The sequence below is a fragment of the Pipistrellus hanaki genome (genome assembly GCF_964339955.1).
Source record: "Pipistrellus hanaki genome assembly, chromosome: 1".
Classification (NCBI taxonomy): domain Eukaryota; kingdom Metazoa; phylum Chordata; class Mammalia; order Chiroptera; family Vespertilionidae; genus Pipistrellus; species Pipistrellus hanaki.
Genome location: NC_140503.1, coordinates 28,364,583 through 28,378,243, shown reverse-complemented (window position 1 = coordinate 28,378,243; position 13,661 = coordinate 28,364,583). Strand labels below are relative to the sequence as shown.

The 13,661-nt window shown below is 44.8% G+C and overlaps 1 protein-coding gene across 1 annotated transcript in view; it reads left to right on the top strand.

Moving 5' to 3' along the window:
• LOC311613212 (protein farnesyltransferase subunit beta) overlaps window positions 1–13,353 on the top strand; it is a 61,024-nt gene extending 47,671 nt beyond the window's left edge. Inside the window, exons 10-12 of the mRNA XM_084866843.1 lie at window positions 4,268–4,379; window positions 5,328–5,442; window positions 11,948–13,353. Coding sequence (XP_084722969.1) covers window positions 4,268–4,379; window positions 5,328–5,442; window positions 11,948–12,079 — 359 coding nt within the window. The 3' untranslated portion in view covers window positions 12,080–13,353. The remainder of the gene's footprint in view (window positions 1–4,267; window positions 4,380–5,327; window positions 5,443–11,947) is intronic.
• The last annotated feature ends 308 nt before the right edge of the window (window positions 13,354–13,661 follow it).

Here is a 13,661-nt window from a genome sequence, read left to right as displayed (position 1 = left end):
GCCCACACTGGGTTCCTCAGAGACGGGGGGCTTGGGCCAGGCAGGGTCTGGGAAGAAGGGAAGTGTTTTGAACGGTGGGCAGAATGCTGACGTTGGGGGTCCAAAGGAGATGGGGTGGGCAAAGTTATTTAGCATGGACTGCGATCAGAACTAGATTTCCAAGCATTCTGTATGTAACTCCAGTTTCCGCGGAGAGCTGACTCCGAACAATTAATAGGTGTCTGGGTTGTGAAATGGCAGGTGATGTTTGTTTTCTTTATTTTTATTTTCCAATTTTTCTACAATTACTTTGTATTTCTCATATAAAGAAAACCAACAAAACTTATTTTACCAAAGAAGGGAAATCACATAAACAACACAAGTAGCAAGGCGGGGAACATGCTTGTGACAGACAACAAAGGGCTCATCGCTTTCATTGGAGAAAGTCACCAGGGAACAGCGAAACAGCCCAGTGAAAAAACGGGCAAAGGATCCGAAGAGGCAGGTTCAGAACAGACAGACACAGAACTCACGGACTCGGACAACAGTGTGGTGGGAGGGGGTGAGTGGAGGTAGGCGAGGGGAAGGGGGAGTGGTAAATGGTGATGGAAAAAAAGTTTAAAAAAGAAGAACTGCTATTAGTATTATTACTTCGACAACTGCTGTCACTACTACTGGCAGCTGAGACTTACCAAGCACTCACCCTAAGTGACTGAACCGAGTCTTTCATATACATATTTCTTCATTTGACCCTCAAAACAACCTTTTGCAATAGGTACTGTTGGTATTCCCATTTTACAGATGAGGAAACAGTCCATCGAGGGTAAGCGACTTGCTTTATCCTAGGAAGGGGTCAGAGCCCTGCTTGGTAACCACCACAGATGGCCATCAACCAAACGAAAAGGCCAAGGCGATAAAGAAATGCAAGCAGGAACCGTGGGCCACTATTCGTTTTTGCTATCAGATCGACAGATTAGAACCTTGATACTCTCTGTAGGGGAAAGTGTGGAAAATGCACGTTTGTCCTATTAGTAGGGGTGGGAATACATGCATGTTTTTTTTTGTTGTTTTTTTTTGGAGGGTGGTTTGGAGGCATCTGTTTAAGTTATTTGAACCCTGCAAGTGCGCCGTCAGGAATGTACCTGCAGTGCTATGAGCAAAGGATGCGTACTGAAGTGGAGCTTTAATAGAAAACAACCTCCCTGCCCAACAAAAGGTCAGCAGTTAAATCAATGATGACCTCGCGTGCAGTGCTGCATACAGCGATGTGGAAAGCTCTCCAAGACACAGCCCGAAGCGTGAAAGGCCAGGCCTGGAGCAGGCCGTGTGCCGCAGGCCGGCCTCCACACAGCCTTCCCTGCACTCGGCACAAAGCCCCTTTCACAGGGGGCCTCAGGGAGCGGGGAGGAAACGAGGGGGGGCACTTCCTTCTTAATTTGCTCTCTGTATTATACTATGCTCTTCCCCTCCCCCTTCCCATTTTTCTTATCATGTGCATTACTACTTTTTTCCCCCAAATATATTTTATTGATTTTTTACAGAGAGGAAGAAAGAGGGATAGAGAGTTAGAAACATTAATAAGAGAGAATCATCGATCAGCTGCCTCTTGCACACCCCCTACTGGGGCTATGTCTGCAACCAAGGTACATGCCCTTGACCAGAATCGAACCTGGGACCCTTCAGTCCATAGACCGACGCTCTATCCACTGAGCAAAACCGGTTAGGGCTGCATTACTACTTTTATTAGATGAATAAATACCCGTTTAAAAGGTGGAGATCATATTGCTAACTAGAAAGATAAACAGGGATCAACATAGGTCAGCACGTGAACCCAGGCTGGGCCCTGACTCTGCAGGGGGCCGTCAGTCGTTCCTGGGGGTGGATGCCTAATGTGTGTAGAAGACGATGTTTGGGTAGAAGCGAGAGTTATTATTAACATCAGATGCCGACTGTATCAGTGAATTGTTTGGTGTTGGTGGAGGCGTCAGAAAGCAGCAGGCCTGGGAGGTTCTGTCCGGATTGGTTACTCCTGCTTGTTTGTTCTCGGGGACATGCCCCAGGCCTGTGTTTGTCCACCTGTGAAATTGAGCCCCATGTGGCCGCACCTGTCACTTACTGTTAGGAAGAACTTTTCATTTCTTAGATAAAAGAGCCTTTGGAATGCAAAATGGCATGATAAGGAGGGTCTGTAATTTCAGGGAGAGGGAGTACGAAGGGTTTAAAAGCTGACTCCAGTGCACAGAGTCACCCTGTAATCATATCTCCCTCCATCCCACCATGATTCCGGGTGCGGTGTGCAAATTCAGGCTCTCTGGAAGCTGCTTGTGGAGGCTATGAACTGGGGCTTTCAGACTTCGGTGATGTGGGAGGTACCCGGAGCACTCTGCAATCTCTTCAACAGTAAACATGGCATTTTCTTTTCAGATTCTAATTTTTGTGATAGGTTATCATTTACCTTATAATAACAGCCTTTTGTTTCTCATAGGATATGAAACCAAAGTATATTTTATATGGATGCTTAATACTATTATCCTAATGTTTAATTAATATGCTTTTTAAAATAATAGCTTTCTTGAGACATAATTCACATACCATACAATTCACACACTTAAAATACACCATTTAATGGTTTTTAGTGTATATATAGAGTTGTGCAGCCATCAATCCCTCTCCCCCCCAGAATCCCTGTACCCATTAAATATGCTTCTTTAAAGAAGAAATTACAAAGGCAAAATCAACAGTGTGATTACAGCATATGTGTAATATATATGTATATTTTTCTTTAAAACCCATGCAACCAAACAAAAGGGGAAATATGTGTAGCATATTGATACAGATAAAGGGTAAACATAATGGAAAGCTAGATTGACAAAATAGATTCTTGGATCTCAGAAGACAAAGGACCAACAGGCACTCTCAAAAAGAAATACAACTAGTAAATAAAAGTCATGGGACAACTTTACTCTAATTAGTAATCAAAGGTATGTAAATCAAAACAAATGATCAGATGCTGTTTCTTTTTTAACATTTTAAATACTGAGAATTTTTTTAAGTAAGCAATGCTGAAGGTAGTACAGGAACATCTTAAATTTTGCTGGTGGCTATATAAAATTTTAAAGCAGTTTATCAGTATCTATTAGAAGCCTTAAAAATGTTATTCCCTTTACCTGAATAATCCCACTCTCATTTAAGAAATATGTATATGATATATATATATATATATATATATATATATATATATATGTATATATCCCACAATTAAATATTTTGCTTACACACTCTCTCTTATAGACTGCATTTAGTGTAAATATTGACAAATTTTTATCATAGAAGATTCTATACTCATATATATGAAAGTTTTGGCCCAGTGTCTATGTTAATACAGCTACTTTATGCATCCACTTAATGAAATGCTATATGGCTCTTCAGAATGATGGTTATGAAGATTATGTAGCAGAACAAGAAAGTTTATATCTATAGTGTTAAATGAAAAACTTAAGATACAATCTATAGATATAAAAGGGTAAAATGCTAAGGGTCCAACCGTCTGACCAGTCGCTATGATGCGCCCTGACCACCACGGGGCAGACGCTCAATGCAGCAGCTGCTGAGCTGCAGTGACTTGGCAGCAGTGGTTTTTGGTGATACACCCCGAAACCTGAGAGGAAGCAGCCTGATTCCTCGTGGGGCCATGCGATTCCACCTACGGCCGTGGGGTTTGTTGTTGCTGGGGCACTGTGGGTCCTGAATCTGGTTTACTGCACACTTGCGTTTGTGTTCCACACCCTGTACAACAACATCTTTGCAGAGGGCCCTCTCACACTCCAGGGTCCCTCAGGAAATGTTGTGGGGCCTGTTTTGGCCCGATCCCTGCAGGCCATCCTGAGGGACCCCCACTTGTCAGAGGAACCCCTTTCACTGCTGGGGAAGGTCTGCAGTTGGTTGGCCCCAGGGCGTGTCCAGCCCATCTTGCCCAGTCCTGCCCGGCCGGCCACCTTCTAGTTAATTTCCTTTCAATGTGCACGAATCCATGCACCAGGTCACTAGTAGTATAGTAACTCTATAGAAAGTGTTTAGAAACAAAGAAAAAAATGGCTTTCAATTGCCATTTGCAGATTGTTTTCTATCTTTGAAGCCCAGGTATCAAAGTATAAAATTGAAACCAGCTTGATGTTAACCAACTGGAGTCGAGGGAAATAAGTTGGGATACATTATACAAGAGAAGATTGTACAGTCATTAAAATGATTAAACTGGAGCAACACATACGGACCCTCTGCCTTCCTGCAGGTGACCCCGCCCTCAGCATGAGCCACTGGATGTTCCACCAGCAGGCGCTGCAGGAGTACATCCTCATGTGCTGCCAGTGCCCCGCGGGGGGCCTTCTGGACAAGCCCGGCAAGTGAGTGCCTGTCCTCCGGGAGGCGGGCTGAACGGGGGACAGCGGGGTGGACCTCGGGTCTCCGCAGAGCCAGACGGCAGCAGGTGCCCACCTGTAAAAGCCCGGGTGTCCCTTTCCCTCCGGCTGCTGGAGTGGTTTGGGGAGAAGCACCCTAACTCTGGAGCCCCCTTTGAGTGCCGTGGATCCTGGCACCCCCAGTGCCGACCCTTTCCCCCCGGTTTACATGCACTTCCCTCGCCAGGCAGGCCAACAGATGGCTGGGATACAGAATTTTAAAACCCTTCAGTATCGTAAACAGATATTATAATCACAACTATGACAGAATAGCTTTGGGTGCCAAATAAAAGAAAAAGGAAAATCAGATAAGTTCTGTTCCCTTTGCTTCTCACCTGCCAAACATGCTCTCTCTCCCTTCCCCTCCCTCTCCCCCCACCCCGTCTCCCTCTCTCTCTCTCTCTCTCTCTCTCTCTCTCTCTCTCTCTCTCTCTCTCTCTCTCTCTCACACACACACACACACACACACACACACACACACCCCTGCTGCTGTCAGCACCCAAGGGAAGGCCCAGCTGAAGGCCAGTCCTCAGCAATTTATCGGGAAGAATTTGGCCTGTTTCTAGACATTTTGGTGGTTTTTGTTGTGTTTTTTTTTTTTTTTTTTTTTTAGAAATATATTAACTCAGCACCAGCTCTGCCCAAAGGACCCCTTTCTGGAAGGCAGCGGGAGGGACTGGCTCTAAAATGACAGCTCTGTGCCTGGCAGGGTTGAGGATGGGCTTCGACAGGGCCGCTGGGGAAGCGGGAGCTGCTGAGGAGGGTGGGGTGGAACTGAGGAGGGTGGCCTGGCCTCTGAGCCTGTGGCCGCTTTGTGGAAGGCTGTGCTGGGGGTTGGGGGGAGGATCGTGGGGAGCAAAGGGGCACCTGCTCAGAGCCTCCCTGTCTTTGCAGGTCGCGGGACTTCTACCACACCTGCTACTGCCTGAGCGGCCTGTCCATAGCCCAGCACTTCGGCAGCGGAGCCATGCTGCACGACGTGGTCCTGGGTGTGCCCGGGAACGCTCTGGTAAGGCCCCCCTTCCCCACAGGCCCCCAGGACAGGCCTACCAGAGAGCACAGCTCCCGCTTGCAGAACTGGCTCTGCCTGTCTCCTGTGCGGGAGGCCGGGGTGGCAGTCACCGCCCTCCTGTGCTCACAGCCCACTGGGGGGGATGTGGCTGTGGAGGAACACCCTGGAGGCAAACTCCAGGTTCTAGGCTGCGCCAGTTTTGTGCCTCTCTCTAGGAAGGACCTGGACCGTTTATCGCTAGTTTCCTCTCCGAGGAGCTTCTCAGAGGCAAGGCCTTCTGCCCCCGCGCTCACTGTGTAGCTGGCTGTGTTTCCGGAGCTCTGGGCTGTGTGCCTTGTCTCCAGGGAAGCCTTCCCGCCCACCATCCACCAGCTGTCAATGAGATTGCCCAGAATGCTCTGCCGCGAGCCTTGTTGTGCTCCTCACAATTTGTTTAATTTGCTTTTGTCTGCTGCCCTCAAAACTGTCAGCCCCATGCGGGCAGGACGTTCACCCCCACGGCCAGCCCTGGAGCAGCCTGGCCGCAGGATTGTCATGAGGTATTTCCAACAGAAGAAGCACAAATGGCCAGGAGATGGATGAAAATCAGAGTGACAGCCACTAGCTTTTTCAAGTCTTAACATTTTCCCGTATTTGCCTCCTATGCAACTCTCTTCCATTCTTCTCCCTCCCTATTTCTCAGCGTAACCATCATGCCTTGTAGGTGTTTTTGTGCTGTCACTTCAAATGCATGATTCTATAAATAATGTTGAGAGAGTTGTCTTGTATGTTTTCAGACTTTTATAACAGTACTAGAGGCCCTGTGCACGAATTTGTGCACGGCTGGGGTTCCTTGGCCTGGCTAGTGATCGGGGCTGATCGGGGCTGTCTCGCACAGTCCCTATCGGGGCAATCGGGGTTGGCCAGCCAGAGAGGGGAGGTTGGCCGGCTGGATTGGGATTGATTAGGGCCTGCGGACAGTGGGGGGGGGGGGGGTAGGGAGGGGCGATCAGGGCCAGCCATCTGGGGGGTGGAGGAGACCGCAGGAGGTTGGTCCGCCCCAGGAGTTTGGCTGTGGGAGTGTACTGACCTCCCCGGGGGCAGCTCCTGCATTGAGCATCTGCCTCCTTGTGGTCAGTGCACGTCATAGCGACTGGTTGACTAATCGTTCGGTCATTTGGTCTTAATGGCTGCTTAGGCTTTTATATATATAGATGTACTGAGCCACTTCCTCTGCATTGCTCTTCTCACTGACCTTTAGTTATACTATTGAGGTTTATCTGTGTCCATATGTGTTGCTCCAGTTTAATCATTTTAATGATTGTACAATCTTCCCTTATATAATGTATCCCAACTTATTTTCCTAGTCTCCAGTTGGTTAACACCAAGCTGGTTTCAGTTTCCATGATGACAGTGTTACAGTGGACATTGTGATGTCAGAGTCTCTCTAGGAGAGGTTGAGAGGTTGCTGGGGTGAAGAAACCCCCGCCCCCACCGTCACGAACGGCAGTGGCCTCCCCACGTGCCTGTGCTGTTTTCCACTCACAGGCCCTGAGCAGCCCCACAGTCAGCGCTTCCTCTCTGCCAGTTTGATAGTTTCATTTTGCATTTCCGTGGTTACCGGTGAGGTTGAGCATCCTTTCAAATGTTATGTCTTTTTTTTTGTTGTTATGTCTTCTTTGAATCGCCTGCCAGCTCATATCCTTTGCTCATTTTTTCTTCCTGATTTGTAACTTTAATTGTTTGCCCTTTCTTACATATTTGTAGGAGTTCTCTCATTCATGTCAGTATGTTCCCGATACTGATCCTTTATCAGTGGTGTGTGTGTGGTGAATCTCTTCCAGTTTGTGACTTGTCTTTTCACGTTGTTTTTGGTGTTTTGTGTTGAATAGATGGTTTAAATTTTATTTTTATTTTTTATTTATTTATATTAAATTATTATCTGTGTACATATTTTAACATTGCCTCCCCCCCCCCCCCCAGATGGTTTAAATTTTAAAGAGAACAATTTTATTTGCCTTTTGGTTTTTGAGGTTTCTTTTTTTTGGGGGGGGGGGGGAGGACAGATAGTTACTAAGAATATTTTTCCTATGCTGAGGTCATAAATATATGTCCTTCTAGACCATTTAAACTTTTGCTTTTCCCATCTAGATTTTTAATTCTCTTGGAATTCATTTCTGTCTGTAGTGAGGGTTGGATATAATTTTATCTTTTTTCCATATGACCAGCACCATTTATTCAAGTTCACAACCTTTCCTACTGATGCGCATTGTATGTGTCATATGTTTAATTGCTGTATGTGAGGTGACTGTTTCCGCACACTTTGTTCCTTCGGTCTGTTTGTCTGTCTGCACTGTCTTAAGCAAATCTTTAATGCAGGTAGGCACATCCCATCCACCTTGTTCTTTGCTTTAAAGTTGCCTTGGCTATTTTTTTCATTTTAGCTTCTTCCTGTGAATATAGAATCAGCTTCTCAAATTCCACAAAAAACATCTAATGGAATTTTTATTGGTATTGCATTGAATTTAAGATTAATGGGAGAGCATGACATCTCAATATGTCCTTCAATGTCTTTTATCATTTTCTCCTAAAAGAATTAGTACATCTCCTGTTAGATATACACCGAGTGGCCAGATTATTACGACCACCTGTTGTTTGTAGGCAAATTAGCCGTACACTGCATCGAATGGGATATGGAAGCCTAAGGCCTGTTCGAACACCTTTGTTGTCCGAAGGTGACAAGAAAAAACATCTCCAATTCGCACAGGAACACAAGGATTGGATAGTCAAGCATTGGAAACAAGTCATGTGGTCTGATGAATCACGTTTCCAGTTGCATCATGCAGAGTGAGAATTTGGTGGAAACAGCATGAAAGCACGCATCCCACATGCATGAGTATAACCTTTCAAGCTGGTGGGGGCAGTGTTATGATTTGGGGAATGTTTTCCTGGCATGGTTTGGGCTCTTTAATTCATGTGGAACAACATCTGAGTAGCACAACATACCTAAGTATCATTGCTGATCAAGTTCATCCTATCATGTTGATGGTGTATCCCAATAGAGAGGGCTTCTTCCAACAAGACAATGTGCCATGCCACAGTGCTCGTATTGTGCAGGAGTGGTTTCAAGAACATGAGGGAGACTTTACCTTGCTTAGGTGGCCCCCACAATCACCAGATCTCCATCCAATTGAGCATTTGTGGAATGAAGTTAAAAGAGCCATCAGGCAGCTGGTTCCACAACCATCAAATCTCACAGAACTGGACAGTGCTATCCAACAGGCATGGTATCAGATTCCTTGCATCCCCTTTCAACATCTCGTAAAGTCAATGCCAAGAAGAATTGCCACAGTATTGAAGGCAAAAGGTGGCCCAATGAAGTACTGATGGGATGGTCATAATAATCTGGCCACTCAGTATATGTCTAAGAAATTTGTAGTTTTTGTATCTATTGTGACCAGAATATTTTTCTCCATTATATTTTATAATAGGTTGTTAATAATAATGTATAGAAATGCTACCCTGTTTCCCCGAAAATAAGAAAGTGTCTTATATTAATTTTTGCTCCCAAAGATGCACTAGGTATCATTTTCAGGGGATGTCTTATTTTTCCATGAAGAAGAAGGTACACATTTATTGTTAAATGAAAATAAAGGAAATTTATTACCTGTATACGGTACGTTGTAGTACAGTAGTTGTCAACACAAACCAGACAAACTGTGAATCCTACAGTATCAAGAATTTACTCATTTATTCAATGACAATCATGTCATCATCTTCTGGAACATCATCATAACAATCCAATTCCTGAATTTCCTGGTGAATTTCTTGTGACTCCATTTCTTTCAGAATCAGTGGACCAAATCTCTCATGTTTAGCCTAGGGGGGCCCTTATTTTCGGGGGATGCCTTATATTTTACTCAGAAGGAAACCTGTAAGTAGGTCTTATTTTCAGAGGATGTCTTATTTTCAGGGAAACACGGTATTCATATTTATATTTTAATTTTGTACCCAGCAACCTTGCTAACCTTTCTTAATAGTTGTAATTGTTTATCTATAAAATCTTTTGGATTTTCTATTTAGAAAGTAATGTCAACTTAAATAAGTTTTGCCTTTTCCTTTGATTCTTTTTTTTTTTTTTAATATATTTTTATTGAGTTTTCACAGAGAGGAAGAGAAAGGGATAGAAAGTTAGAAACATCGATGAGAGAGAATCATCGATCAGCTGCCTCTTGCACACCCCCTACTGGGGATGTGCCTGCAACCAAGGTACATGCCCTTACCCGGAATCGAACCCGGGACGTTTCAGTCCACAGGCCGACGCTCTATCCACTGAGCCAAACCGGTCCCAGCTTTCCTTTGATTCTTGTTCTTGCCTTCTGACGTTGGCTACGACCCCTCGAGAGTGTTGATTGGAGATAGTAATAGAGGCTGTTCCTGTCTCACTTCTGACTGCTGGGAAGGCTTCTCTAATTTCACCATTAAGCAGGATAGTTACCGTGGGGCTTTGATAATAGTAAATACTTCATATCAGGTTAAGGATGTCCCTCTCTATTCCTGGTTTGCGAGGTTGTTTTTGTTCATTAGTGTTACGTTTTATTGAATGCTTTTTCTGCACCTGTTTTTTCTCCTATAATCTAATGTGATATGTTTACTTAATAGCTATTCTGATGTTAGTCTTACATGCTTGGGTAAGCCTTTCTTGGTCATAGTGGCATATGAGTGTGTGTGTGTGAGTGTGTGTGTGTGTGTGTGTGTGTGTGTGTGTGTGTAATACACTGCTGGATTCAGTTTGCTAATGTTGTTTGGCTAGTTTTTTATTTAGGACTTTTTGCATGTATATTAATAAACTTGATCTAAATTTTTTTGTTTTGTTGTTTTCCAGTTTGCTTCAGGATAATATTATAGCCTCATAAAAGTAGATGAGTATTTCTCCCCAGCCCCCTTCTTCAGTCTTTGAAAAAGTTGGTATAGGTTAGAGATTTTCTGTGTCTTCTAGCTTTGATAACACTTGCCTAAGAAACCATCTAGGCCTGTATTTTGGGGGGTAAGGTGAGGTGAGAAATGATGGTAGTAGAATAAGGTTGTTATTATAGATTTAATTTATTTCATATGGGTTTTAAGGAAATTCTTAAGTTAGTTTTGAAAATTTATGATCTATAAAGTTATTCATTTTATCTAAAGTTTTATACATTTGGCATGAACTTGCTCATAGTATTCTCTTAAAAGTTGTAAAATCTGTCCTGCAATTATGTCCCCTTCTTCATCCTCTCAGAGTGGAAGAACGTCTTTAATACTGACCCAGGCTTGTGCCCTGTCATAGACCTAAAGTTTCTTTTGGGTTTCTGTGATGGAGTGGAATACAAAAGTATTTCAATATGGCCTGTCACCTTTACTATGAAATAGGGTTGTGGTTCTTTTTCTTTATTATAAATGTAAATACATATTCATTATTTTAATTAGAATATATATAAAAGTTTAAGAAAATTTAAAACAATCATATCATTATATCACTTTTTTGATTTTGGTTTATGACTAATTTTTGCCTGTCTATATACATCATGGTTACAAACACATTTTTATTGTTATATATTTTTATTTTTTTAACTGCACCTTTTATTTTTTATTTCTTTAAAATATATTTTCATTGATTTTTTACAGAGAGGAAGGGAGAGGGATAGAGACCTAGAAACATCGATGAGAGAGAAACATCAACCAGCTGCCTCCTGCACACCCACTACTGGGGATGTGCCCGCAACCAAGGTATATGCCCTTGACCAGAATCGAACCTGGGACTTTTCAGTTTGCAGGCCGACACTCTAGCCACTGAGCCAAACTGGTTTCGACTTAACTGCACCTTTTAAATTACAATATTAACATAAAAGGTTTATAAAAACATTTTCCAGAAAAAATGGCATTTTTTCAGCTGGTGTACCTAAAGTGTCCTTACCTTGAGTGGCACATACTGTAACTCAGAATTTCAAATTTTCAAAAAGTAAGTTTGGAATAATATTGTGTATACTATTTCCCCCCGCTTAATATTTATAAGCAGTTGTCCATATCATTAAATATTTGAAAGCATGTTCTTACTGGCTATATAATATTCCTTTGTGTCCCGTGGGGCCATGAAATGTTATCAGTACCCTGTTGTTGAACATTGGCTTTGTGTGATCAAAATCTGTATATCTCTGATGATTACTTATGATACATTTATATTTTTAAAAATTTATTTATAGAGAGAAGGGAAGGAAGAGGGAGAGAGAGAAACATGGTTGTGAGAGAGAAACATCGATCAGTTTCCTCCCACAGGCACCCTGAACAGGGACCAAACACACAATCTGGGCATTTTATTTAGGACTTTTTGCATTTTGACCAGGAATCAAACTGGCAACCCTTTGGTGCATGGGATGACATTCAACCAGCTGCCACCCACGGCCAGGGCCTTATGCTACATTCTTACAAGTGCACTTAATGGGTCAGATTTTCAGGGAGGATTAATTAGCACCCGTTCTTCTCTTTGCAGCAGCCCACTCACCCCGTGTACAACATTGGACCAGACAAGGTGATCCAGGCCACCATGCACTTTCTGCAGAAGCCGGTCCCAGGCTTTGAGGAGCGTGAGGACGAGGCCACAGCAGAGCCTTCCACCGACTAGAGGACACAGCGACCCGAGTCCCTGTGTTCGCCGCAGTCAGTGCTCACCTGTGCAGACCAAGGTTTATAGTCTCGATAATACTGCATTCTGTGCTGCCCAAGCCTTGGCCCCTCTGGAGCTGTGATTGCCCTTCTCTGTCAACCAGAACAAAACTGATGGCTCTGGGTTTGGAGAACACAGTGGCATGGTTTAAAAAAAAAAAAAAAAATTCTTTCCACTCCGGACAAACCAAACGTCTATCAGCACATGCAGCATATAAACCAATCTGGGCCTGGCCAGGGTTGGTTGGGGAACAGTGCATGCTGGGAAGCAGCCCCTCCCAACCAACTCTCCAGCCTGGACAGTCCTATTGAAATGAATGACGTCCATGAGTATTGACAGCATCTACTGCTGCGATTCCTACTTGCACGCCACTGTCAAGTCGCCAGAAAGGTGCCCTCCCATCGGTGAGTAAGTCCGCTCCATGCCAAGGGAGGGGCTTTGGGTCCCACCAAAATGAATTTTCCAGAAAAACAAGCCCAAGGCTCTTAACCTCCCTCCCTGCCGTTTGCAATGGAAAAGAGTGGGGTCCCTCCTCCTCCACACTCGAGAGCTGAGCCACACCTCTCTGGAAGGCTGCGCTCGGTGCACAGGCAGGGTTTGCTTTGGCCCTGGCGTGGGAAACCAATTATGAGTGGAAAATGAACCTCTAGTTCAGCTCTGTGCCAGAGGAAGCAGCCTCGGGGCCCATGCCCTCACTCCACCCCATCATGTACCATGAAAAACCCTCCTGATGACCTCAAGGCAGCGCCTCAGTCCATGGCCATTCTGCGCATCTCCATCTCTTTTCCCACCAGAGCCCCAGCCCACCCTCCTCAAAGACAGCGCTGTCTTCTCTCATCCAGAGTATTAACACTACTAAGTCTTTCACCTTAATTTCTGACTCAGGATTCCTTCCCATCCTGCCCACCCCAGGCTCAGAGAAGTAAAATCAAGTGCTGGACAAGCTGGCTGCTGCGAAGGCAGTGGCCGCGTAAACCTGGCGTGTTCAGCCCCTGCTGCGCACACGGAACCCTCTCCTGGTCAGTGGGGTGTCCACTTGGGTCATCTGTCCAGTGCGGCTGCGGTCACAGCAAGCTCCAGGCTGCCCTGGGCTTTCCTGTAGGCAGCCCCGGGGCGGTGGGCAGATGAGGCTCTTCTAAAAGACTCTGACCATTTGCTGCCTCTAATTCCCTATTGCTTTGGCATATTGGACTATGTATTACCTCCTGGAAGTAATAAAAGAGTAACATTTTCTCTGCCGTCTCTCCTTTGTGACTGGTACCAGGAAGATTCCTTCAGGACGCCCAGTGTTAGAAGGCTGTTCTCCAGCATGTCTCCCCATGAAGGGGATTCCACTCCACGCGCAATAGTGTTTGCAAACAGGTCTGACGTGGGTTCCGCCCTCATGTGCCTTCTCCGGTGGAGGACGCATGGCCTCACCAGGAGTGGGGGAAGCTGTTTCCCAGGTTCCCTGGAGCGGTGCGGTTCGCTTTTGTCCCAGACTCTGCACACTGCGTTTCATGGTCTGTCTGGGTGTCTGTCTCCTTGACCGGATTCTAAG